This window comes from Heteronotia binoei, chromosome 4 (genome assembly GCF_032191835.1).
Source record: "Heteronotia binoei isolate CCM8104 ecotype False Entrance Well chromosome 4, APGP_CSIRO_Hbin_v1, whole genome shotgun sequence".
NCBI lineage: Eukaryota > Metazoa > Chordata > Lepidosauria > Squamata > Gekkonidae > Heteronotia > Heteronotia binoei.
In genome coordinates, this window is record NC_083226.1 from 156,559,382 (window position 1) to 156,586,945 (window position 27,564).

The window sequence follows — 27,564 nt, forward strand, 5'->3', positions numbered from 1 at the left end:
TTAATTCATAATGTCTACAAAGCAACAGAAATTGTCCTAATTTTACAAACAAATGTTTCAACAAGCCTGATTTTATTATAATTCTATAATTTTAGTTTACAGGGCTTTTAGTACAGGGCCTACTGTAAGCTCCAGGAGGATTGGCTACACCAGAGGTGTGTGGCCTGATATGCAAAGGAGCTCCTGCTACAAAAAAAGCCCTGGGATGGGACATTAGCAATGTAATGGGATGAGGATTACTCAAATCTGAAACAATGTTCTCACTGCAGGGCTGAAAGTTGGCAATCCTACTTGCCATTGCACTTTTGAGCCAAATTTGGTTAAGATGCTGTTTAATTTTTTAAAAATTGGAAATGCTTACATCTACACCAGAGGTGTGTGCCTAATATGCAAAGGAGTTCCTGCTACAAAAAAGCCCTGTCCCATTCATATGACTGCATTAATTTATATTGTGTAATCTGCCTTGAGTCTCAATGAAAAAGGAGGACTATAACCAACATAAATAAATGGAATTATTTAAACTGGCAGAAACTAGCGTCAGAATACCACCATTGCTGCCAGATCAACTTAAACTATGAACTTTTAAATACACTAACTGGTTTTTATATAATGTTTAAAGTTTTTATTGGTAAATTTAAAGTTTTTATTTATTATTGTATATGTATAAAATGTTGTCAGCTGCCCTGAGCCTGCCTAGGCGGGGAGGGCGGGATACAAATAAAATTTATTATTATTATTATTAAATACATTTCCACTGCCACTGATTGCAGTAATTAGCCGGTGATAATCTCTTTCATCTGCTGTAAAACCTATGAGACTCTTATTAGCGGCTCTGCACAGAGACACTCTGATGTCAAGTTCTGATTTTGTCATAGTTATTCACCACTTCAAAAGATTCCTGTGATTTTAACTTTCAGTTCCTGTTTCAAAAAGGATTATTTTTCATGGCTTGCATTTCCATGCATGCTACATAGAGGTGCCAATTTTCACCTTTTAAGCTGCCCCTTAATATCAGTTTGATCTTCTAGCAATTATCAGATGATGATGATAGTGGTGGTGGTGGTGGTGATAGTGGTGGTGGTGGTGGTGATATCGGATTTATATCCCACCCTATATACTGAATCTCAGAGTGGTCACAATCTCCTTTACTGTTCCTCCCCCAACAGATACCCTGTGAGGTGGGTGGGGCCGAGAGATCTCTACAGCAGCTGCCCTTTCAAGGACAACTCTTGCAAGAGCTATGGTTAATCCAAGGCCATTCCAGCAGCTGCAAGTGGAGGAGTGGGGAATTAAACCAGATAACAGTCCACACACTTAACCACTACACCAAACTGGCTCTCTTAACTTAACTTACTTAACATTGTGCCATGAAAAGCTTCAGCTGCCCATGTCCTCACATTAAGCCTTATTAAAAGGATGGGAAATTCTCTCTCCTCCCCCCACCCTATTCAGTTGGCAACCCTAATACAAATCCTAATTTTGGGCAATTTTGACAAAAATACATTTTACAGTTTGATTAGAATGACACCAAATTCTGTTTCCATAGGGCACAATTCAATGGGACTTTTTTCTGTGCATTACCTTCTTCATGTCACTGGATTGTGCTGCTATATTGTGTTTACAGGATATTTACAAAAGTTGCACATTAACCTGAACCATTAAAATCAGAGAACCAAAGTATATCACCCATCTTTCACCCCCATTGTGTATCCTGTGGTGCAACTTATTATAGTTTTCTTGTACATGTTTTCAATGTCTCTCTTTCCATTTCTTCCATTGTAATGTCTTTCTGCAATTTTCTTAGAGGCCTGAGCAGCTTCCAGACCTTCCTTCTGCAAGTGAGTCAGATAACAGTGAAGAAGAAGCTGCACTCACAATAGATTTTCCTACCAATTCTTCATGGACAAGTAGGTGTTCTATTTTGGTAAACACTATACATTTCACTGCCCTGGCTAAGCAGGGTGGGCATGGGTCAGTATTTGGAGACTTCCAAGGAATACAGGGGTCACAAAGTGTTCTTTCCAAGCTGAGTTAGTGTGAGCTAGCTCACAGTTTTAAGCCTCCAGCTCACACTTTTTTGTCTTAGCTGGATGGCCCCAGAGCAAACTAATTTATGCAGTAGTCAAATCACTCAGCACAGCTTTAATGCCAGTAGCTCACAAAGTAGAATTTTTGTTTACAAGACTCCACTGCTTAGAGGGAGCATTGGTCACAATGTGTGGGGGCAGGCAATGGAAGAAGAAGACGACTGCAGATTTATATCCCCCCCCCACTTCTCTCTGAATCAGACTCAGAGTGGCTTACAATCTCCTATATCTTTTTCCCCTGTGAGATGGGTGGGGCTAAGAGGGCTCTCTCAGAAGCTGCTGTTTCAAGGACAACTCCTGCGATAGCTATGGCTGACCCAAGGACATTCCAGCAGCTGCAAGTGAAGGAGTGGGGAATCAAACCCGGTTTTCCCAGATAAGAGTCTGCACACTTAACCACTACCAAACTGGCTCTCACCAGACCACCTCTGAAGTCTCTTGCCTTGAAAACCCTTTGGGGTTGCCATAAATCAGCTGTGACTTAACATCGCTTTCCACCACCATACATAGAATATTGTATATTATGGTTAAAGTTTTTAATAATTTTTCTGTATCTTTTTACTGGGTGAGCTGCCTCCATCAGTGCTTTGGAGAGGCAGCTTGTTAACTTTTCTAAACCAATAAGATAATTGTAACCAGTGTTCAAAATCTTAAAGGCGGTGCAGCATGGTCAAGCCTCGGATTCAGTGGGAGCTCACAGAAGCGCAGCTCCTGAACCTTTCTGGCAGTTCCACCTCCTCCTTCCCACCTTGTCCATTGAAGAGTAGGTGCAGCTGCATAAGAATCCCTGGGTGAGCTCCACCACCTATTTTTCTACAAAGTGACCCATGAGCATGGTGATTAAAGTGCCTCACCAGACCGGGAAGGCCTAGGTGTCAAATCTCCAGTGAACCACGAAGCTCAGCATTGGGCTGGTCATGTTCAGCTGAACTTGCCTCACAGGGTTCTTGTAAAGATCCAATGGAAGAGGGGATAATCTAGTTTGCTGTCTTTAATTCCTTTGAAGAAGGATGACATAAAAATGTGGCAAACAGTTAATCTTTGGGTGAAAAGCTCCATTAAAGTCTCCTAAACCTCATTAATTTTTCAATATATATCATATTTCAGTACATGTTGAATATTATATATGTGCTTTTTATTAAACTTTTCAGTCTGCTTTGGCTTAGAATTAAGCCAGGGCAATTTTGATATTGCAAGGTATTTCTTCTGTAAGAATTTCAGTATTTTCTGTTATCCCCCTTTATTTCTGTGCAGCACCAATTGTTGTCAAGAATACAACACTAGTAGAATCAGCTGCTGCTTACGCTTCTAAGAAACCAACACAGCAATATTTATTAGATAAAGTGGAAGTTAGTACTGGAGAAGAAGCAGAACACAATGTGTTGCAGGTATGTCTTTCCCTAAAAGTCCTGCTATGAGCATTTCTACTATATTTATTTAGCAAATGGGGCTGACAACATGTTGGAGGGGGAGGAGAGAAAATAATGACAGAAAAAGCCAATAAATGAACTAGTGGTTAGAGCGGTTCCTAGGGTTGCCAGCCCCCCACCTCTGCAAAGCAGCAGACCCCTCCAAGTATAGTTGCCATGTCCCCTCATCCACCGATAAGGGTGGGGGTGGGTGGGTAAGGCAGCCAACTTCAAGTTAGGAAACCCCTGAAGATTTGTGGGGGAGCCTGGGGAGGGCAGCAGCCTCAGTGGGATACAATACCCTCCAAAATATCCATTTGATCAGGGGGACTGATCTCTGCAAGTCTGTAGATGAGCTATAATTCTGGAAGATCCTAAGTCCCACCTGGAGACTGGCATCCCTAGCGAATACCCCAGGAAGGTGAATAAGGAAAAACAAAGGAGAAAATTGGCGATATCTGCAATTTTCCAGTATTTTCACTTCCTTATTTTGCTCCTCTCATTCCTTAAGATCATAAGGACATAAGAAAAGCCATGTTGGATCAGGCCAATGGCCCATCCAGTCCAACACTCTGTGTCACACAGTGATTCAACTGCCACCAGTGGTAGTCTCCCTACACAGCTATCCCAACACTTACTGCAGTCTCTACTGATAGAAAGTTGAGTATAGGCACCAGGAAGTCAATGCGGCCAACATTTTAAATCTTTTTTTAAAAAAACCAGTGTGCTCTGGAACAACTAGCTAATTCATCAAACTTAGCTAATAACACAAATGTTCAGTTTCACAAACTCGAGCAGAAATACGCCTTTGAACCTTTCTGAATATCTTAAAGCTAGTGGCCCAGATCAAAAGCTAGTGGCCCAGATCAAAAGCAGAATTTGTGCTTAACAGCTGTTTGGGAGTATGCTATGCAGCGTTTTTTTTTTTAACAGGAAAGCACAGGAATGCAGGTCCAGCTGGCTTGGTATCAGGGGGTGTGGTTTAATATGCAAATGAGTTCCTGCTGGGCTTTTTCTTTTTTTAAAAAAAGCCCTGATGCTATGTGATGGTTAGAACATAAGAGAAGCCATGTTGGATCAGGCCAATGGCCCATCCAGTCCATCACTCTGTGTCACACTGTGGCAAAAACCCCCCAACTCCAAGTGCCATCTAGAGGTCCACCAGTGGGGCTAGAAGCCCTTCTACTGTGCCACTCCCAAGCGCTAGAATACAGAGTATCACTGCCCCAGACAGAGAGTTCCAATGAAAAGCTGTGGCTAATAGCCACTGATGAACCTCTGCTCCATATGCTTATCCATTCCCCTCTTGAAGCTGTCTATGCTTGTAGCCGATACCACCTCCTGTGGCTGTGAATTCCACATGTTAATTCCACATGGGTGAAGTACTTCCTTTTATCAGTTCTAACCTAACTGCTCAGCAATTTCATTGAATGCCCACAAGTTCTTGTATTGTGAGAATACAAGAAAGTATTCTTGAATACATGGGAGAAAAGTACTTCTTTCTCTACCTTCTCTATCCTATGCATAATCTTGTAAACCTCTATCGTGTCACCCCTAAATCGACATTTCTCCAAGCTAAAAAGCCCCAAGTGTTTTAACGTTTCTTCATAAGGAAAGTGTTCCAACCCTTTAATCTGGAAAGTTTGGGTTCAGATCCCTCTGTGAGCATGAAGTTCATTAGCTTGACCTTGGGTCAATCACCCTCTCTATACCCAACCTACTTCCCATGTTTGCCATATCATGATGTTCTTTTGAATACAGTGAATTATGTGTGAAATGATCTGTTTTTGTGAAGAAGTTCCAGAGAGCACGAATAGTGACAATGAAGGTCACATAAAATGATTCAGCTGTGGAGGACTTTGTAATTTCAATTATGCTTGTGTTCTCCCCAGAAATGTTTGTGTACGTTAGAGGGAATTTGAAGGCATGTTCAATGGGAAAGGGATATCTTGAACTACAGTGTCTCCAGTCTCAAGTTTTGTCACTGTATGCACTTGGCATGCGTTTGCAATAATTCAGTTGTCATTTCCTTTTTAAAATGGCATAATAACTAATATATGACACACATTTTTTTAAAAGCCCTAAAAAAAAATCAGTTAACCATTTCCATTACATTTTCGCACCTTAGATCAATTGCAAGCTGTTCTTCTTTAATAAAGCCTCAATGTCCTGGATTGAAAGAGGCAGTGGCTCTTTGAGACTTAATGACACATCCAGCAGCCAGTGTGGGATGTTACAGTCAAGACTGGGTAAGAATTAATTTCATCTTTTCCCATAGGCCATCATTAATGCAGACCATGTAACTTTAAAAAAAAAAAACCATACAAAGGACACATCTAAATCCAAACAGTCTGCCAGTGAGCTTGATGCATGTTCTGCACATTTTATTCTATGCTGTGATGGAGCCTAAATGTGCTCTTCAGAGTTGTTTACTAATACAGAAGAAGAAGATTGTATTTATACCCCACCCTTCACTTGGAGTCTTAGAGTGGTTCACAATCTCTTTCCCTTCCCCACCCTACAACAGACACCCTGTAAGGTAGGTGGAGCTGAGAGAGGTCTCCAAGAACTGCTCTTGAGAGAACAGCTCTGAGAGAGTTATGACTGATCCAAAGTCACACCGGCAGCTGCATGTGGAGAACCGGAAGCAAACCCAGTTTTCCCCAGCAAGAGTCCATGCACTTAACCACTACACCAAACTAGCTCTTGCACCAAAACACAAACACACATTCAGCTGCCTTATACTGAATCAAACCACTGCTACATCAAGGGCAGTGGCTCGCCAGGATCTCAGGCAAAGGTCTTGCACGTTATGTACTGGCTGGTCCTTTTTAACTGGAAATGCTGGGGATCAAACCTGGGACCTTCTGAATGGCAAGCAGATGCTCTGCCACTGATTGGGATGATGACATTCTTCCCAGAGCCAGCCCATAACCCAAGTGGCAGTTGAAGAGACATGATGACAGGAGTTGCACACTCACTCACAGGCACTTATGTGAAGGCCAGTTTTAGAGACACACGCAAACTCACTCACTCCCCCCCCCCTTTTTTTTGTCCTATACGACACAACAAATGCCCTCCATGCTCAGTGCTCATCAAGGACCAATTTCCCACTAGCCTTATGTCGCTTTCATGCTCCTCTTCTCCGCTGGGCTTCTGTTAGATTTCACACTATTTGCCCTGGGGCTGCAACTCACTCTGCCTCTTTCGCACAGCAAACAAGATCCTCTAAAACCCAGTTTCTGTTTGCCACACGAAAAAGGCAAAGCGAGTTGCAGCCCCAGGGCAGATAGTGTGAAATCCGACAGAAGTCCTACCGAGAAGAGGAGCGTGAGAGCGGCAAAGGCTAATGGGAAATTGGCAAAGATGTGCAGTTAAGCTTTGCCCTTGGTTTTCAAAATTTTCTTCTCAAGTATGAAGATTCTTCTACTTTTTCTGTGGGTAGCCCATATTTGCTATACTACAAACAGGCAAAGAACCATCAAGTTTGCTGTTAAAAGGAATGAAAAGTTGGAGGCCCAAGTGTAATTGGGGGAGGGAGTGGGAACAATTCGAAAACTTGTTTCTATCTTGCCCTTCCCTGCAAGTGGGCTCAGGGTGGGTTACAAGAAAACCAATAAAATGCCTCAGCTGCCAAAATCGTCCCCCTTAAAGCTTTTGTAAACTCTCAAGGGCTTGAGAAAGCAAATGGCCTTTCTTTACCCTTTGCTTCCTTTAACTGCTTTCAGTGTTCCATGCCTCCTTGTGACTCCTCAGTCCACACCAGACTGGTTGCTGGCTTCTTTTCCCCTCCAGCTAATTTACAAAGCCATTTTTAAAGTGTTCCATGCCTCCTTGTGACTCCTCAGTCCACACCAGACTGGTTGCATGGCTTCTTTTCCCCTCCAGCTAATTTACAAAGCCATTTTTAAAAAATATCTTAGGAACCCCTGAGCCTTAACCCCGTTTATAGGTGGCTTTGTTTTGCAACTATTGTGATCAAAATGGGGGCAGAACCTTTGCTATTAGAGGGAGTGCTAATGGGAGACATTGTTCATACAGGGACATTTGATGAGTTTAGATGGTTTAGGAATATTATTTGCTGTTGTTTACCTTTTTTTTTTTTGCCGTCAAGTTATAGCTGATTTATGGCAACCCCATGGGGTTTTCAAGGCAAGAGACGTGGCCCCATTGATGGACCTCCTGATGGCTCCTGGTTTTATGGCCAGTGTGTTGAACTGGACGGGCCATTGGCCTGATCCAACATGGCTTCCCTTATGTTCTTATGTTCTCTTATGAGATGGTTTGCCATTGCCTGCCTCCATGTCACAATCTGGTATTCCTTAGTGGTCTCCCTTCCAAATACCGACCATGACTGACCCTGCTTAGCTTCTGAGATCTGCTTAGCCTGGGCTATCCAAGTCAGGGCTTATTACCATATTTAAAAAGGGCAACGGTAGTCCCCTGTGCAAGCACCAGTCGTTTCCTGCTCTGGGGTGATGTCGCATCACGATGTTTTCACGGCAGACTTTTTTACAGGGTGGTTTGCCATTGCCTTCCCCAGTCATCTACACTTTCCCGCCAGCAAGCTGGGTACTCATTTTACTGACCTTGGAAGGATAGAAGGCTGAGTCAGCCTTGAGCCGGCTACCTGAACCCAGCTTCTGCCGGGATCGAACTCAGGTCGTGAGCAGAGCTTGGACTGCAATACTGCAGCTTACCACTCTGTGCCATGGAGCTCTTTATTAGCATATTTACCACATATTTAATCCAGTACTGGATGAGTGAGCGTTGAATAATATGGATTCTATTTTCCTAAACTGTATTTCATTATGCCGCAATGTTCAGCTTTGAGTTGCTTCCAAAATATTGTGAGATATCTGATATTCCTATATGATGATGAGAGTAAACCCCCACCACACTTTTTATGGTTTTAAAAACCAAGATACACAGAAATAATAGAAGTAACCTGAGGAGAAATACTAAGCAGGTCTACTCCAGGTGAGCCCCCATGTTATTCAGTGGGAGTTACTCCCAGGAATGTATCATTAGGACTGGAGCCTTGATTTGGTAGCATTGCATTAAATGAAGATTTCAGTTCACTGCCTGTTTTAATGTTCAGTTTTTCCTTGGCTGTAGTCATGCGGAATCAAGGAAGTATGAGACTCATCCTGAATGCTAAACTGTGGACCCAAATGATCATACGAAGGGCAAACCGGAAGAGTCTGTGCATCACAGCAACTGATCTGGAGGACCGTTCTGTGCATGTGTTTCTAATGCAGGTGGGACATAGGAATAAAAAGACTTAAATCCCCCTCTCCAAATTAGGGGGTTTGTTCCAGGGTTCATCTTAAACAGGGCTTTTTTTTGTAGCAGGAACTCCTTCGCATATTAGGCCACATCCCCCTGATGTAGCCAATCCTCCTGGACCTTACAGTAGGCCCTGCACTAAGAGCTCTGTAAGCTCTTGAAGGATTGGCTACATCAGAGGGTGTGGGTGGCCTAATATGCAAAGGAGCTCCTGCTACAAAAAAAAGCCCCGATCTTAAGTGTCGCTAGTCTGCATGGAACAGCCTGATTTTTTAAGATGCAGTCTCCTTTCCATTCTTTGGGTAAAACTATCCATTATGAATCGCATATGGGAGTGTGCAGTTCCCACCCTCTGCAATGATGATCTTTCCCTGCAAGAATCCCCCACTGGTGAATAAGTGAATTCCTTCCTTGGCTCAACACCTTCCTTATTTCTCTGAGTATCTGCACATGGGCATTCTGTTCCTCTTGCCTTGTGCTACTCTGTTTAGACTTTTAAAAACTGTTTTGGCCCCCAAATATATGACATTTCATGTGGGCTTGGGGGAATGACTACTGAAGTCATGCTCTGTCCATTAAGAATGTGTACTGGCAATTTTGGCAAGAAGTCTTTGATTCAACAGCATATAAATCAATAACGCATTCTGCAGCTGGTGCAGAATGCGGCGGCTCGCCTGCTGACTGCACCACCTCTACGGGTGGGCATTCGGCCGGTTCTCTGCAGTCTGTACTGGCTGCCCATTGAGTACCGGGTCCGCTTCAAGGTTTTAGTTTTAACATTTAAAGCCTTATGCTTCCTGGGACCAACATACCTGCGGGACTGTCTCCTCCCATATATGCCCGGGAGGTCGTTACGTTCTGTTGGCAGTCCCCAGCCCAAGAGACACCTGCCTTGCCTCAACTAGGGCCAGGGCTTTTTCAGTCCTGGCCCCGACCTGGTGTAATCAGTTCCCTAAGAGATCCGGGCCCTACCTGGCTTATTAGCCTTCCGTAGGGCCTGTATAACGGAGCTGTTCCGCCAGGCTTTTAGTTGAGGCTGCGGGCGTCTATTCTTGATCTGGTTGGCCTCCCCTGTCGGCACTGTCACCTGTGCTATAAAATGGAATAATATCTGCCACCCCAATGGGATAACATCTTATCATGATGTGAGACGGCCAGGCTGGGCAATATGTGATGATATGGAAAATGTTCTGAGTGCTGTTGAGCTGTCTGTTTATAAAATGTTTTTATTGTATTTGTTTTATCATATGTTGTACTCTGCCCTGAGCCCTACGGGGAATGGGCGGAATGGAAATATACTACAATAAATAAATAACTGTTCAATGTGGGAGTCTTTTGAAGTCTTTTTCATTAGCTGTAAAAACAGTTTCTAATTGACCTATGCCCACCTATTTGTGTGTCTCTCTCCTACATAGGCAAGTTCCAAAGACATTGGTTCTCTGTATGCAGCAATCCACCATCGTCTGGTGGCGCTCAGGAGCTTTGCTGAACAGGGATGCGATGCAAGCCAGGTGGAGCCGGAGCTACCAAACTGTGACAGCGATGAGGAAGAGACTGAAAAAATAATTCACATGAAGGATAATGAATCAGGTAAGCTGAGCTTTCTTTCTGCATGATCAGGCAATGTCTACGCAAGCCGTACGCTCGAAATAATAGAAATACTGTAGTGCAAAACTAATCAGAGCTTTGGATGAGTTAATTAGTCTGTCATTCAGACATTTATAATGCTGTGATGTACTCTCGAGCATATTGTTATGCGCTCCCCATTTCCTTAGGCCGTAAGAAATTCTGGGGGTAGCATTATCCCTAGTGTCTCTGTTTTCTCTGGATGAGAGAGCAATGGAAACTTAAAGACGCCTTTGCAGTATATGCATATATTTATTTCTTTGTTTTGTTTTGTTTACATTATTTATAGTCCTCCTTTCTCACTGAAACTCGAGGAGGATTACGCAGTGTTAAGCCCCATGCATCTAGTTTTTTGGACTGTTTACTCCTGTTTTATTGTATTATTATGCTATTAAAGGTTTGATTGATGGACTGAAGTCCCATGCAGTCAATATGATGAGGCATCTAACAAGCAATGTAATAGGATGAGGACTGCAGAAATCTGAAACAAAGCCTAAGTATTAGCCGTGGTATGTTCAACGGTATTCTATAAAAGCATAGCAGTGACAGCAGAATAATACTGTCGGCAAAAAAAAATAATACATGGAAAAAAGCAAGAGTCCAGTAGCACGTTAAAGACTAATGTCTTTAATGCTCCTGTGAGCTCCCACTGAATTCGAGGCCTGGAGAAAACTATAAGTGTGGTGTAGGTTCTCTCCTGTCCAATATAAAGTGGAGGGTCTGCTACCTTGCAGAAGTGGCTCTTTGCCGAAGGGATCAGGACCATAGACTGTGGTGGATAGTGCCGTCATGTCTTGTAGGATTTCCAAAGCAAGAGAGGAACATAGGTGGTTCGGTCATTGCCTGCCTCTGCATAGTGGCCTTGGACTTCCTAGGTGGTCTCCCAAGTACTAACCAGGGCTGACCCTGACCCAACAAGAGAGGGGTAGCCTGGACTGTCCAGGTAAGGGCACTATAGACTAGTATACTACATATGCGAAGGGTGCTTTGACTCTTGAAAGCTTATACCCTGAAGATCTAGATGGTTTCTAAGGTACTCCTGGACTCAAGTCTACCTATATATTGTGTTGGTCTGTCTGTAGCAGTAGAAAACAGCAGGAGTCCAGGAACACCTTAAAGACTAATGAAATTTGTGGCAGGATATGAGCTTTCATGAGTCACTGCTCCTTCAGACAGAAGAAGCAAGCAGTGGCTCACCAAAGCTCATACCCTGCCACAAATTTTGTTATAGTCTTTAAGGTGTAGTTTCTTTTTCCCCCTCTGGGGAAGCACTGTAGATTGCAGCTACCCGACTTCCAGAAGCTGCCTGCTTCTGAAAAGTTGAATGTGTAATGGAGGTTCCAAATCCACTTTCCGCTGCTGGAGGGACAGTGGCTCAGTGGTAGAGCATCTGCTTGGGAAGCAGAAGGTTCCAGGTTCAATCCTCGGCATCTCCAAAAAAGGGTCCAGGCAAATAGGTGTGAAAAACAACAGCTTGAGACCCTGGAGAGCCGCTGCCAGTCTGAGAAGACAATACTAACTTTGATGGACCAAGGGTCTGATTCAGTATAAGGCAGCTTCATATGTTCAACTGTTGTTCCAAGCAGAAAGTGATTTGGTCTTTACAGTAATACAAATCTGATTGCAAGTGCAAATGGACTTGCTAAGTGAGGGCTAGTACAATTATTTTTGGCAGAAATTAAGTTCTTAATTCCCCGTGACCCCTGCTCCATGCCTAGAAGATTGGTATTTTATTACTTATCAGCAGGGCTTTTTTGTAGAAAAAGCCCAGCAGGAACTCATTTGCATATTAGGCCACACCCCCTATATCACCAATGTTTCACACAGGGCTTTTTTGTAGAAAAAGCCCCACAGGAACTTGTTTGCATATTAGGCCACACTCCCTGACACCAAGCTGGCCGGAACTGTGCATTCCTGCTCAAAAAAGCCCTGCTTGTCAGCGTCTCCATCTCTGCAGCAATGTAGTTTATGAAATCCTCTTATATTTGCAGATCATAGAATCATAGAGCTTCTAGTCTAGGTCATCTAGTCCAGATCCAGTGGGACACTGGTGCGTCTATGACTGATTTTGCACTAACCTTGCTGAGCGGCAGGCTTCCCTCTTTCTCCGGAGCAAGCTTAGTGATTTTGCACAAGGTTTTTTTTCAGATTTACATTTGTTGTTGTTGTTCAGTCACACAGTTGAGTCCAACTCTTTGCGACCCCATGGACAAAGTCACTTCAGGCCCTCCTGTCTTCCACCATCCTCCGAAGTCTGCTTAAATTTGTGATTGTTACATCAGTAACACTGTCCAGCCATCTCATCTTTTGCCACCCGATTTTTCTTTCACCTTCTGTCTTTCCCAGCATCAGGATCTTCTCCAGTGAGTGCTCCCTTCTCATTTGGTGGCCAAAGTATTTGAGCTTCACCTTCAGCATCTGACTTTCCAGGGAACAGTCTGGGTTGATTTCCCTTAGGACTGACTGATTTGATCTTGCAGTCCGAGGGACTCTCAAGATTCTTCTGCAGCACCACAGCTCAAAAGCATCTATTCTTCTGCGCTCGGCCTTCCTTATGGTCCAGCTCTCACAGCCATACATTGCTACTGGGAATACCATCACTTTGACTATATGGACTTTTGTTGGCAGGCTGATGTCTCTGCTTTTTATTATACTGCCCAGGTTTGCTATAGCTGTCCTTCCAAGGAGCAAACGTCTTTTAATTTCATGGCTACAGTTACCATCTGCAGTGATCTTGGATCCCAGAAATGTGAAGTCTGTCACTACTTCCATAACTACTTCTTAGTTTTTTTTTATGTTGAGTTTCAAGCCTACTTTTGTGCTCTCCTCTTTCACCCTCAACAAGAGGTTCTTTAGGTCCTCCTCACTTTCTGCCATTAGAGTGGTGTTATTTGCATATCCAAGGTTGTTGGTGTTTTTCCCGGCAATCTTAATTCCGGCTTGTGCTTCATCCAGGCCAGCATTCCGCATGATGTACTCTGCATATAAATTAAATAAGCAAGGTGACAATATGCATCCTTGTTGAACTATTTTCCTATTCTAAACCAATCAGTTGTTCCATATCCCATTCTGACAGTTGCCTCTTGACCCTTATGCAGGATTCTCAGGAGACATGTGAGGTGGTCTGGTACTCCCATCTCTTTAAGGACTTGACACAGTTTGTTGTGATCCACACAATCAAAGGTTTTAGCGTAGTCAATGAAACAGAAATAGACATTTTTCTGATACTCCTGTGCTTTCTCCATAATCCATCAAATGTTGGCAATTTGATCTCTAGTTCCTCTACCTCTCCAAAACCCAGCTTGAACTTCTGGTAGTTCCCAGTCTACATACTGCTGAAGCCTAGCTTGTAGGATCTTTAACATGACCTTGCTGGCATGTGAAATTTATTTATTTATTTATTTATTTGAGATTTATATCCCGCCCTTCCCACGAATGGCTCAGGAAATAAGTGCAATGGTGCGATAGTTTGAACATTCCTTGGCATTACCCTTCTTTGGGACTGGAATATAAACTGATCTTTTCCAATCCCCTGGCCACTGTTGTGTTTTTCAGATTTGTTGACATAATGTGTGCATAACTTTAACAGCATAATCTTTTAGGACTTTGAAAAGCTCAATTGGGATACTGTCATCTCTACTCGCTTTGTTGTTAGTAATGCTTTCTAAAGCCCATTTGACTTCACGCTCCAGAATGTCTGGCTCAAGGTCTGCGATTTCACTGTCATGGTTGTCAAGTACATTGAGATCCTTGTATAAATCTTCTGTGTATTCTTGACACCTTCCTGATCTCTTCTGCTTTTGTTAGGTCCCTACCGTTTTTGTCCTTTATCATGGCCATCTTTGCACGAAACGTTCCCTAGATTTCTCCAATTTTCTTGAAGAGATCTCTTGTCCTTCCCATTCTATTATTTTCTTCTATTGCTTTGCATTGTTCCTTCAGCAAGGTCTCCTTATCTCTCCTTGCTGTTCTCTGGAAATCTGCATTCAGTTGGGTGAATCTTTCCTTTTCACCTTTGCCTTTCGCTTTCCTTCTTTCCTCAGCTATTTGTAGAGCCTCATCAGACTGCCACTTTGCTTTCTTGCATTTCTTTTTCTTTGGGATGGTGCTGGTTGCTGCCTTCTGTACAATGTCATGAACCTTCGTCCAGAGTTCTTCAGGCACTCTGTCTATCAACTCTAGTTCCTTAAACCTATTCTTCACCTCCACTGTATATTCATAAGGGATGTGATCAAGGTCATACCTGAATGACCTAATGTCTTCCCCAGTTTTCTTCAGTTTAAGCCTGAATTTTGCAATGAGTAGCTCATGATCTGAGCCTCAGTCAGCTCCAGGTCTTGTTTTTGCTGACTGTAAGGAGCTTCTCCATCTTTGACTGCAGAGTATATAGTCAATCTGATTTCTGTGTTGCCCATCAGGTGATGTCAACACGAAGAGTCACCTTTTATGTTGTTGAAAGAGGGTGTTCGCTATGACCAGCTTATTCTCTTGACAAAACTCTATTAGCCTTTGCCCAGCTTCATTTTGTTCTCAAAGACCAAACTTGTCAGTTGTTTTGGTTACCTTTTGACTTCCTACTTTGGTATTCCAGTCCCCTATGATGAGGAGGACATCTTTTTTTGGTGTTAATTCTAGAAGGTTTTGTAGATCCTTGTAGAACTGGTCCATTTCAGCCTCTTCTGCATCAGTGGTTGGGGCATAGACTTGGATTACTGTGATACTGAATGGTTTGCCTTGGATACGGACCGAGATCATTCTGTCATTTTTGAGATTGTATCCCATTACTGCCTTCCTCACTCTCTTGTTAACATTTACATTGCCATGCATCAAATTGGGGGTTGCCATGACGAAAAATGGTGGTGTGGAACTGCTCCGGATAAAAGGGGAAGCCGGCCGCGGAGCAAGGTTAGTGCAAAATCAGTCTATGTCTTTTCTGGTTTAAACTGGAAGTGGCCCAGGAAGTCTTGCTCTAGCATTCCACAGAACCTCTCTGCAAAGCAGGGCTTTTTTTTTGTAGCAGGAACTCCTTTGCATATTAGACCATACCTCCCAGATGTAGCCAATCATTCAAGAGCTTACAGGGCTGTTATTACAGGGCCTACTGTAAGCTCTTGGAGGATTGGCTGCATCAGGGGCGTGTGGCCTAATATGCAAAGGAGTTCTTGCTATTAAAAAAAGCCCTGCTGGTAAGTAAGGTTGCCAACTGCAGGCTGAAAAATTCCTGGGGATTTGGAGGCAGAGCCTAGGGATGGTAGAGGAGAGGAAGCAGCTCAACAGGGATGTGGTGGCATAGAGTCCACACTGGAAAGCTGCCATTCTTCCTGCCCCCACCTCCCGGCCCCGGGCCTTGAAAACAGACTGATCTCTGTAGTCTGGAAATAGTTGTAATACCTGAAGATCTACACCCTGCGCCCCTCCTGAAGGCTAGCAGCCTTTAGCTGCAGGCTAAACTGGCATGAAAGATAAGTGGAATGAAGTGGTCTGAGTCAGAACAAATAAAGTTTAAAAAGCCAAGAGGGTTCACCAAGGTTTCTTGATAACAGACCAGGACCGATGGGGTGTCCAGCAATTTACATGGAGATAAAATTATATAGGATACCAACCAACAACATGGAAGGATTTATGTCACTACACTGTTTTGTACATTCATGCACTGAGAGGATCTTCTGTGCAAACCCCATTAAAGTGAACACTTGTGCTATAGCATAGGTTTTCCCCCAGGGCCTGTGAAGCCAGTTATCTTTGCCTGATGACCCTTGAATGTTTTCTCCAAATCGTGGGACAGAGACCTTTGCTTGTCAACACGATTGTTTAACTTGCACATCAGCAGTCTTTACTCAGATTAGATGTTACCTTTAACTCCAGAAATAAATTTCAGCCTTTTATTCACCTCCTCTGGAAAGTCAGATAGGATGGTCAAAACTGGTATGTTCTAGCACCAGAGATACAAAGGAAGGTCTCTGGTGTGTATTAGAATTCATTAAGAAGTTTGGCAGTATCTGCTATTGGCTTAACAAGGGCTTGGGATTCCTTAGCTATGATGGCTGTTAATTAGCTTCACAAAATTAGAGAAATTGAATCATCACCAATTACTGCTGTTACGAATAACTGTGGACGTTTTCTTGAGTGAATTTGAATTTTACATAATTCTATCTCACCCTGCCTTTACCTTTTTATCTCACCCGTACCTGTTGTATTTCATGACCTTTTCACCCTGCTTTTTAGAACTTTTGTTTCTTCATAACCATATGTGTGTATATATATGTGCGTGCACACACACACACACACACATACAAAGAGTTGCCAACCTCCAGATGGAGAACCCGGAAATCTAACAGACATGTTCTGAACCTTGTTGATCTTCTATGAATGTATTGTAAAGATTGGGTTCCTCAAAATAAGCCTCAAAACTGAAGAAAGACGGATGAAACGTCTTGATATCTAGAACAGACGTCTTTGGAAGGACTTCCTTTAGTTCTGTGAACTAAATACTGGAATACTGTTACTCCTTTGTGATTGGAAAGACTGTTTTTGAACTGTGAATATCTTTTCGCTACATGCTGTTGTTTATTTGAAGTTCTATGTGCAAGCTTGGTCAGAACACCACTGACCTCTACATTACATTGGTTGTTTAAAATTTATGGTGTCTCTTAGCGGTTTTTTATTTACACAGCTGTACGCTAAGATCCTATCGTTTCGCTAACTCCAGATGGTGGCTGGAGATCTCTTGATATTATTAGGTGAAAGAGATCAGTTTCCCCAGGAGACAGTGGCAGCTTTGGAAGGTGGGCTCTATAGCATTATACCCCACTGAGGTTCCTCTCTTCCCCAAACCCTGCCCTCTTAAGACTCCACCCTCAAAATTTCAAGGAATTTCCCAACCTGGAGCTGGCAACTATATACACACACATATGCATGTAATGAAGTGGACCTCAGTCCATGAAAGTTTCTTCTAGAAGATAGATGAGTCTTTAAAGTGCCACAAAACTCCTGGTTATTTTTTGTTACAACATACTAAGGGGACTATAGAGCCCTGAGTGGTAAGCTGCAGTACTGCAGTCCAAGTTCTGCTCACGACCTGAGTTCGATCCCGGCAGAAGCTGGGTTCAGGTAGTTGGCTCAAGGTTGACTCAGCCTTCCATCCTTCCAAGGTCGGTAAAATGAGTACCCAGCTTTCTTGGGGGTAAAGTGTAGATGACTGGGGAAGGCAATGGCAGACCATCCTGTAAAAAGTCTGCCGTGAAAACGTCATGATGCAATGTCACCCCAGAGTCAGAAATGACTGGTGCTTGCACAGGGGACTACCTTTACCTTTTTACTAAGGGGACTCCTTTTCCTATGGAACTGTGCTAGATGGTGTCTTGACCAGAATTTAGCAGACTTTTTCTGATGATGTGCTTTCTGTATCTACTTGAAACCACTTTATATTCAAGACCACAATTCTGGCTTGCTTGTTTTTTGTGGACTGCTACATTTTTCTTTTACCTTACAAAAAGTACGGGGGAGGATGCTTAAAATTAGTTGGAATAAAAACTCGGTAGCTATGTTTTGTTTCCTAGGCTATGATCTAAATGCAGGGGGATTGGTCTGTTTGTTCACAAACAGCTAGTGGGTTTCATTGATGTTTCAAATACATTGCTGAATAGGGAAACTGCTTTTCAGTTTTAAATTTTAAGGAAACAGCCTGCCTCTTCCGCATGTCATGGAGAATTCAAGAGTAACCTCTGGCACGTTCTCTGTTGAAGGATTACGGCTGGTCTAAAAGATGTTCAAAAAGGGCAACAATATGAGTAAGGCCTCTGAAACATTGGCAGGGATGAATGGACAACGTGAGCTACGTGTACTGGGTGCTCAAAATTACCCCTTGCTTTGTTCTTCAAAATTCCGTTCCAGTTTGAAGACTTAACCCGTTGAGGAGTTTCAACTTTGTACAAAGAACTGCTCTGTTCCTGAGAATACATTATTATCTTCCTTGGTGATATTCAGACTTTCCTAACTTCATTAATGATCCAACTATCTATGCATATATGCCAGTTTGTCAACCTTGGATGGCACGTTTTGTATTACTCAACTGCATTTACATGGCACATTAAGGGAGTACAGAAATTACATGAATAGGATCCTACTAACAATAAGCTGAACACACCAGGTCCAGGACAGACCACAGTCCTTAATTGTTTATCCAAGCAAGTTTGTAAAACCATATGGTGCGGTGCAACCCTACTACCTGTGCACCGAAGCCCTCTTGAAACGTTTATGTGCATAGTTTGCAGAAAACATGGAGAGCGAAAGCTTTCCTGATATCCTTGGGCAGGTCATTCCATGAGGCGGGAACCAGAACAGAAAAAGCACCTGTACAGGCAGTTATTGATTTTGCCCATTTTCAGGTTAGTATCTGCAGAAGCCTTTTCTGACTTGAGCAAAGTTATTGTGGAAGAACAGGGGTCCCCAACCCCCGGGCCATGGACCGGTCCCGGTCCGTGACCTGTTAGCAACTGGGCTGTGAGTTCTATAATTATTTTATTATATATTACAATGTAGTAATAATATGAAGACGACATTGGATTTATATCCTGCCCTCTACTCCGAATCTCAGAGCAGCTCACAATCTCCTTTTTCTTCTTCATCCACAAGAGACACCCTATGAGGTGGGTGAGGCTGAGAGAGCTCTCCCAGAAGCTCCCCTTTCAAGGGCAACTCTGCAAGAGCTATGGCTGATCCAAGGCCATTCCAGCAACTGCAAGTGGAGGAGTGGGGAATCAAACCCAGTTCTCCCAGATAAGACACTTAGCCACCACACCAAAATAAAGTGCACAATTGTATCATCCCAAAACCATCCTCCCCTCTGGTCCATGGAAAAATTGCCTTCCACAGAACCGGTCCCTGGTGTCAAAAAGGTTGGGGACCACTGTGATAGAGCATAGGGAGAAAGGCAGTCCTGCAAATAAGAGGGACTGAGGCCATGAAGGGTTTTGTATGGGAAAGCCCAGGGCTTTTTTTTGTAGAAAAAGCCCAGCAGGAATTTATTTGCATATTAGGTCACACACCCTGATATCACCAGTGTTTTGCACAGAGCTTTTGTATAGAAGAAGCCCAGCAGGAACTCATTTGCATATTAGGCCACACCGCCTGACACCAAGCCAGCCCTGGGATACCTTAAAGACAGTAACAGTTGGGCAGCCAATGGAGTGTCAGCAGAATGGGAGTAATATGCATGCTCCATCTACCTCTCATTAATAGCCAAGCTGCAGCATTCTAGAGCAGTTTGAGTTTCTGAGTTGATTTTGTGGGAAGACCGATGTACTTTACATTACAGCATTCTAAAATAAGTTTTACTGTGGCATGGATCCAAGTGCTTTACTGGCAACTCCATCACTCCACCCCCAAAACCAGGATTATTAACTGGTTGGCTGGCACCCTATGACCACATTCCAGCTATGTTACAGCAAAGGCTTATTGAATGCTTGCTTATTTGAGAGCGTGCTCTATGTAAATTTGCATAGGCCCTTTGAAGTTCCTTTGAAAGTAACACGGCAAGTTTCATTCAAAGGTATTTAGTCCTAGCTACCCTTTAGCCCAGCATGGGACCAGCTCACATAGGCCAGCACAGTAGGCTGAAAGAGGGTACATCAGTCAAACATAATCATACACACCAGCTTCTGGATTTAAACAATGCGACTGGAATAAAAATATTTTTCCCATCATGAATAGTTCCCACGGAGAATAGCAAGGCGCTTGTTTTCAAAACACCCTTGCTAAAACCAAACAACAGTCCTGCACTTCATTTTATGGTGATGGCATTCATAGTTCATTTTGTACAGATGTTTTTAGTGTACACCAGCTATTTGTTTACTTTGACTAAGATGCAACTGAATTCCGTTTCATCAAGCATAAACATTTCAAGCACAGCCAAGCAACTCTACACCAAAAATATCTGCTTTTTTCAATAAATGGACATTGTTAGGAAGACTGTTCTGAGTATTGTTTTTGTAAGTACTCTGACTTTAATTGCAAGGTTGGAGTTTCCTCCCTAACTAAAAACCCACCTGTTAATTCATTTCTGGTAGATCTAGGGAGATCCTAAACAACTGTTTAGACAAGGTAATGGGATGGAGGAGTGTCAGTAAACTGGAGTTTGAATTTGATCCAGATGTGCTCGTGGACTAAGGAGTCAGTCAGTTCTGAAGGGAGTTGTTCTTCTGTTGAAAGAGCAGGTTTGTAACTTGGGAGTTCTCATGATATCCCGTCTCCAGACTTAGAAACTAGGGACTTTAAATTTTTAAAAATCTTATAGATAAATACTTCTATTTTTATAACTGAGGCTTTGGAGACCAGAGTCTTCTAGTCCTCAGTGTCAGCAATGTTAAAAAATTGATTTAGAAAACAGATGACTAAGGGGTGGACAATAGAAGTTTATAAAATAACACACAGTGGAGAAAGTTGAGAAACAGAACCTTTTCTCCCTCTCCTCAAATACTAGAAGATATCCAGTGAAGCTGATGGGCATTAGATTCAGGATGGACAAAAATAAATACTCCTTTACACAGAGAGAAATCAAAATGTGGAATTTGCTGCTGGAGGACATAATGGTGGCAACAGATAACTAGATTTAAATGAGGATTAGATAGATTCATGCAGGGCTTTTTTTGGTAGAAAAAGCCCAGCAGGAACTCATTTGCAGATTAGGCCACACCCTTTGATGTCGCCATTGTTCAACGTGGGGCTTTTTGTGGAGAAAGCCCAGCAGGAATTCATTAGCATATTAGGCCACACCCCCTGACACCAAGCCTGCGTTCCTGCTCAAAAAAGTCCTGGATTCGTGGAGGATAGGTCTATAAGTGGCTACTAGTCATGATGACTAAAGGGAACCTCCATGTTCAATAAACCTCTGAACACCAATACCAGGAAGCAAGAGGGAGTTACAGTTGGGAGACAGAAAAACAAACTAGGGAGAAGACTGAAGTTTCCCCAAGTTTTGATAAAGGAGAAGAGCTGAGAAGTTCTTGAAAAAAGTCCTGTTTGAAAGGGCCTTAGGACCAGGAAAGCTGATTCCATACTGTTTTGTCTGTAAGAGCCATAATTGGTTCCTGTAGTTTTATGGAGAATCCAAGTAATGTTGTTTCCAACATGCTGGATTCTCATCTGCCCACCTGGTCCAGAGGGAGACTTAAAATTAAAGGCAGGGGGGATTTAATTTGCCCACTTTCAAATTAATTTATCCGGAGCCTACTGAGTTGAAAGCACAGGGTGAATGTCTATTAAATAAGTGTACTTACTAAGTACACTTTTAACCTGCACTGTTTTCCTAGAAGACCTACCTTGAGCTCTTATTATCCCTGACAGAGAAAAAAGACAGGTACCCATTTCTATGAAAGACAGGTACCCATTCCCTTTCATCTCAGTGCTCTGGCCCCAAACCAAATTGCCATCCATGGTTGCTTTTTAAGGCAATGTTAGGTGATCCCAATGGGATGTGTGTAGTTTTGCTCTTATTCTGAAGAGAGCCTCTGACTTTTCCATCTTTTCACCCTACTTTTGTAATGATCTCCATTAGGGTGGCCAGGTGGGGAGTAGGGTTGCCAGATCAAGGTTGGGAAACTCCTGGAGATCTGGGGATGGAGCCTGGGGAGGGCAGTGACTTTAGTGGGGTACAGTGCCTTAGAGCTTCCATTTTCTCCAGGGCAACTGTAGTCTGGAAATCAGCTGTAATTCCAGGAAACCCCCAGGTCCCACATGGAGGCTGGAATACCTAGTTCATTTTGTATCTGAATTTCTGTACTATTGCTAATGATTTGTTTTATTTACAAGCAGGGATGGAATTCTAGCAGGAGCTCCTTTGCCACACACCCTGATGTAGCCAATCCTCCAAGAGTTTACAAGGCTCTTTTTTGTAAACTCTTGGAGGATTGGCTACATCAGGGGTGTGTGGCCTAATATGCAAAGGAGGTCCTGCTAGAATCCCACCCCTGTTTACAAGTAGAATTCTGTAATTTAATGGATGCTGAACTGTATGAATAATGTCTAGTAACCAGCAGCTTTGCTTCCTTCTCCAGATCGTTCTCAATGGATCCGCAGACAGTCTGTGGTTTGCTCCTGACAACGTACTACCTCTAACTCAAGCAATAAGGACAGAAACTCATCTTGTTGAACTATCCCTAATGGATCTCACAGACCTGAGGAAGTTTTGTGCATTTGCTTTGTTATTAAGGAGGCCCAGATGAACTTATCCTGATTGATATTAGAAGCAGTATATTATATGTGAAGATGCGCTTTAAGGATTCCAAACAGCATTCCTTTTCCTTGGCTTGGATAATATCAGAGAATGGTCCCAGTTCTTTGAGAAGTACATTTTTTAAAGTTTCAAATTTTGGTATGAATCAACTTTAAGACCAATTTTAAAGGGAAAAAAAGATCATCCCAGTCCAGCTTTTTCCATCACATTGATGGAACCCATCATTTCCGTATGGATTATTTAATGTGTTATTTCTAAATATTTATCTATACAACGGCACTTTCTGAAAATCTGTGTAAAATCCACTTTGGACGTGATTCGGAACATTTTTGTAACATTTGAAATCTTAATAGTAAGTGGTTCATATCTATGCCTAAATGCTTTGTGTATGGTACGGCTATTGTAGGGGATCCCCCCTCCCCCGTCTAGTAAAAACAACGTCCCAGTGAGAAAGGCAGATCATCAATGAAAATAATAAGAATCTCTCTGGAGAAACAGAGCTTTGCAGGTGAATATATTATACATCTGGGAGGCAGGGGAGGAGACTGAGCAGCAACCCAGTAATGCATGTTCTATTCCATAGTCTTTCTCTCTGCTTACCAAGCAGCATTTTATTAGAGCAGACAACAGTCTAATCTAGATGGAGCCAAGCATTTATAAATATAAAAACCATTTCATTAAAATTGTACTTTTTTTCTTTGTAAAATTTGTTGCAACCCTGGATATTAATATAACATGAAGGGAAGGGTATTTGACAGTCCTCAGCAAAGTTACTCCAGTCTAACCCCATTGAATTCAATTAGAGTGGAGTGACTCTGCGGAACAAGGGTGGCTAAACTGTGGCTCGGGGGCCACATGTGGCTCTTTCACACATATTTTGTGGCTCTCAAAGCTCCCACTGCCCCATCGGCCAGCTTGGAGAAGGCATTTGGCTCTTTAAATGACTCCTCCAAGCCAAGCCAAGCCAAGCCAGTGGCTTGGAGTATGTATTTAAAGTTAAAGTTGTTTTCTTTCTATCTCTTCCTTCCTGCCTGCCTGCCTGCCTGCCTTCCTTCCTTCCTTCCTTCCGTCCGTCTTGCAGCTCTCAGTCATCTGGTGTTTATTATATGTTGCTCTTACATTAAGCAATTTTGGCCACCCCTGCTATGGAGGATTGCACTCTGGTCATGCTCAGTTTACATCACTTTCAGTGTGATTTTAGTATGATTTTGTGGACACATTTCTGGGAGTCAGCTCCATTGAGTGGGCTTCTGAGTACACCTGCACTTCTTGGCACTGTAGGGCAGCGAGCGATTATGTCCTCCTGATTAGGTTCCCAAGCAGACCAGCACTACATGACCCTGTAATAGGGATGCCAACTTCCAGGTGGGTCCTGGAGGTCTCCTGAAATTACAAGTGTTCTCCAGATTATGAAGATCAGTTCCCCTGGAGAAAATAGCAGCCTTGGAGGGTGGGCGCTATGGCATTGTACCCCACTGGACTCCCTGGGCTCCACCCCCAAATCTCCAGGAATTTCCCAACCCAGAATTAGCAATGAAGCAGTCTTAATCAGGTATACTCAGAAGTAAGTCCCATTTAGTCAGTAGGGCTAACTTCCCAGAAAGTGTTCTTAGAATTACAGCATAATAGTACAGTTCAAAGGAGAGTTATATTATTCAAAGTTCATTGAAGTCTATTCAGGATTGCACCATGTTTAACTACAGACTAATATGGGAGCATTAGGTTATTCCTGAAACTTTCAAGCGGGCAGGTAATAAGCCAGTAACATTTGCAAAATCCAGTTACTCTTCTTTTGCCTGATTTAAATAGGTAATTGTTATAAACAATTGCATATTTTGCACATGCAAATGGTTATACCAAACCTGCTGAAAACTTTGCCTTACATGTGTGAGATGTTCCATGCCAAAGGTAATCGCTTTAATATTTACATGCAGAATTTAAAAGTATTGTTTGCTGAGCATGTATCTCAGTTTTGCATACATAATAGTCCAAAGAATATTTTCAAAGCTTCTTGTCAGAACCAATAAATGCTATAAATGGTTGCTTTTTAAAAGAGGAAATATTAAGCATTTAGGAAAATATAGTTTCTAATGTTACCTATTTTTTGCTGATACACATTTGTGCATAGTATACAAAGCTGAGCAATTCTCTTGTGGTCTGAAAGTGTGTGTTCCTTCTGTTTATGCAGAGCATTTCTTGTGTGTAAAGTATTTTTTTTTAATGTGAGTAATTCATATCTACAAGTCCCCTGCCATGTAGGCCACCTGCCTTTATTTCCATGTTACATGTCAGGAACTGAGTTTGCAGCTATCCCCTATCATTTAACCCTTTCGGTCCTATTAATTAGGTGCCCCATACTGATAATTAGACAGAGCATAGCCTGATCTAGGTTGAGCTCCTTCATCCAGAATGCTGTTACCCTAAAGCAGTTGATCTAGGAAGCTTGCATGCAATGCATGTGCTTGGCACAATTGAGAGGCTTTACCCCCTCTCCCCCTTCCCTAGCTGTTATGATGGAAAGTCAGAGGAAGTTGGTGACAGGCTATGCTTGTCAGTCACCCACCCTGGTCCTTTTGCCTCTTAGTGAGGCGGTGAGAGGGAAAAAATAACGTTGGTGGTGTTATGTGCACCATTACATCACTTGTGGGAAAAACCTGGAAGTGTTGGGAGGGTAACTCTAGGAATTTCTGGAAACTCTGTGCTTTTACCATAGAGTTTCCAGCAATTTCTAGAGCTACCCTCCATCACTTCCTGGTCAATGTTCCTTCTAAGCTGCAGAGTCTTGTGTGCAAAAATTCTACTTTGTGAGCTAATGATTTTACAGTTGTGAGCTACTGGCATTAACGTTGTGAGCTACTGCATTAATTAGTGTGGTCTGAGGTCATCCTTCCTGAGCTAAGACAAAAATGTGTGAGCTGGAGGCTAAAAATCTATGAGCTAGCTCACGCTAACTCAGCTTAGAGAGAACACTGTTCCTTGTATGTGCGACTTTGCTGATCTCCATCCCTACCCCAAACCTCGTGCCAGTTGCCAGGCACATGAGATACAGGGCCCCTGAACCATTCATGAGTTCCAATTTCTGCCCATCTGTACCTCCTGCATTTGATAGGGAATGACGCATGGTCTTTGACACTGGCTCTTTTCTGACTACAGTAGGCAGGAAGAAAGGGCTTTAACTTCTCCTTCTGATGTTTTTGTATCCAAAAATGCAGGGAGCTGCTATCGGTTCTTATAAAACTATAATGTAAGTAACATACTGGAGCCCTAGTGGAGAAAACCATGAGTCAAAGGGAGAGTAATTTGTTCAAGTCTATGTAGTGAGTCCGCATCTATGTTAGAACAAGAATCTCAGTTCTGCCAACTGGTTTTTAGTAGAGTATTATAGCTATAATCAATGCACAGTGAAGGATTAGAGATTTACAAAAAGACCCTGAATAATTTCTTCAAAATCGCATTCGGTATATGTCAGTGGGTGACAGAAGAGCTTTCTGCCAGCAAAGGGCCGTCATATTCTCCACGTTTTCAAAGACAAATCTGTTCTTTGAGCTGAGGCATAAATCAACACATCAGACTAATCAGTTGGCAAGGCTGAAGAGATGTTTGTTCCTACAAGGCCGGCAATCTTCCTCTTGTTGACAGAGCATATCCAGCTAATAGGGTGCAGCTATATCACATTGGGTCAGGTGATCTGTGGCTTTGAGATCAAGGCAAATGGATGCTCAAATGCAGCAAAAGCAAAGATTGCCTGTGGAACTTACCACACACACCCCATACCATTATATCCTTCCTTGAAACAGCTGCTCATAAAGCCACACAAACTCCAGAACTCTTTTTAACAATTCCTATCCAAATACAAAGCTATAAACCATGAAGTAAATGCCAGCTGTTTGCAAAGCTCAGAGGCTTATCTGTTTAGCAAGAGGTCAGAGGGCATATGTTGTCCCACTAAGCTCTCTTTGCAGTGTTTCCCTATTGAGTCAGAGTCCCATGCAAGGTCTATAACCTAGTAGGTAAAGTCCTGCAAAGACCCAGTGTGAAGAATCTAAACGCACAGTCTAATCCTAAAAAGAGCTACACTCTTCTGAACCTACTGACTTCAGTGGATTTAGAAGGATATAACATTGTTTAGAATTGCATGGCTGTGTTCTTATTTCAGTCAATATGCAATATCCTGAAAACAGATCTCTTTCTGATCAGGAAATGCTTAACAAATAGTTGGAAGATACTGAATGACAGTAACATTTTCGTCCAGAAGTACAGACTTCAGATTATTGCACTTATTCCCATAATGGGGAAATGCTGTGGATATTAATGCCCAATCCTATTCTTATCTAAGAAAAAAAAAACATATATATGCAGAGGTGGAATTCTAGCAGGAGCTTCTTTGCATATTAGGCCACACACCCCTGATGTAGCCAATCCTCCAAGAGTTTACAAGGCTCTTTTTTGTAAGCTCTTGGAGGATTGGCTACATCAGGGGGTATGTGGCCTAATATGCAAAGGAGCTCCTGCTAGAATTCCACCCTTGTATATATGTATCTGTATGTGTGTATACAGGGCTTTTTTTGAGCAGGATTGCAGAGGAACGCAGTTCCAGCTGGCTTGGTGTCAGGGAGTGTGACCTAATATGCAAATGAGTTCCTGCTGGGCTTTTTCCACAAAAAACCTGTGTGAAACAATGGTGACATCATGGTGTGTGGCCTATTATGCAAATGAGTTCCTGCTGGGCTTTTTGGTAGAAAAAGTCCAGCAGGAACTCATTTGCATATTAGGCCACACACACAAAAAAAAAAACACGTGCTCTGGATGAATATGTGTGTCATTGGATGTAAAGTGAATGATGTCTATAAATAAATATACAAACCTAATACTGAATAAGCTACTTGTACAGACTGTGAAAAAATATTTTAGCTCTATAATT

General features: G+C 42.6%; 1 protein-coding gene across 1 annotated transcript in view; it reads left to right on the forward strand.

Moving 5' to 3' along the window:
- Positions 1–22,974, forward strand: part of RANBP3L (RAN binding protein 3 like) — a 60,734-nt gene extending 37,760 nt beyond the window's left edge. Inside the window, exons 10-15 of the mRNA XM_060236448.1 lie at positions 1,805–1,907; positions 3,342–3,475; positions 5,625–5,745; positions 8,615–8,757; positions 10,201–10,375; positions 22,465–22,974. Of these exons, the coding sequence (XP_060092431.1) occupies positions 1,805–1,907; positions 3,342–3,475; positions 5,625–5,745; positions 8,615–8,757; positions 10,201–10,375; positions 22,465–22,508 (720 nt within the window). The 3' untranslated portion in view covers positions 22,509–22,974. The remainder of the gene's footprint in view (positions 1–1,804; positions 1,908–3,341; positions 3,476–5,624; positions 5,746–8,614; positions 8,758–10,200; positions 10,376–22,464) is intronic.
- Positions 22,975–27,564: the final 4,590 nt, after the last annotated feature.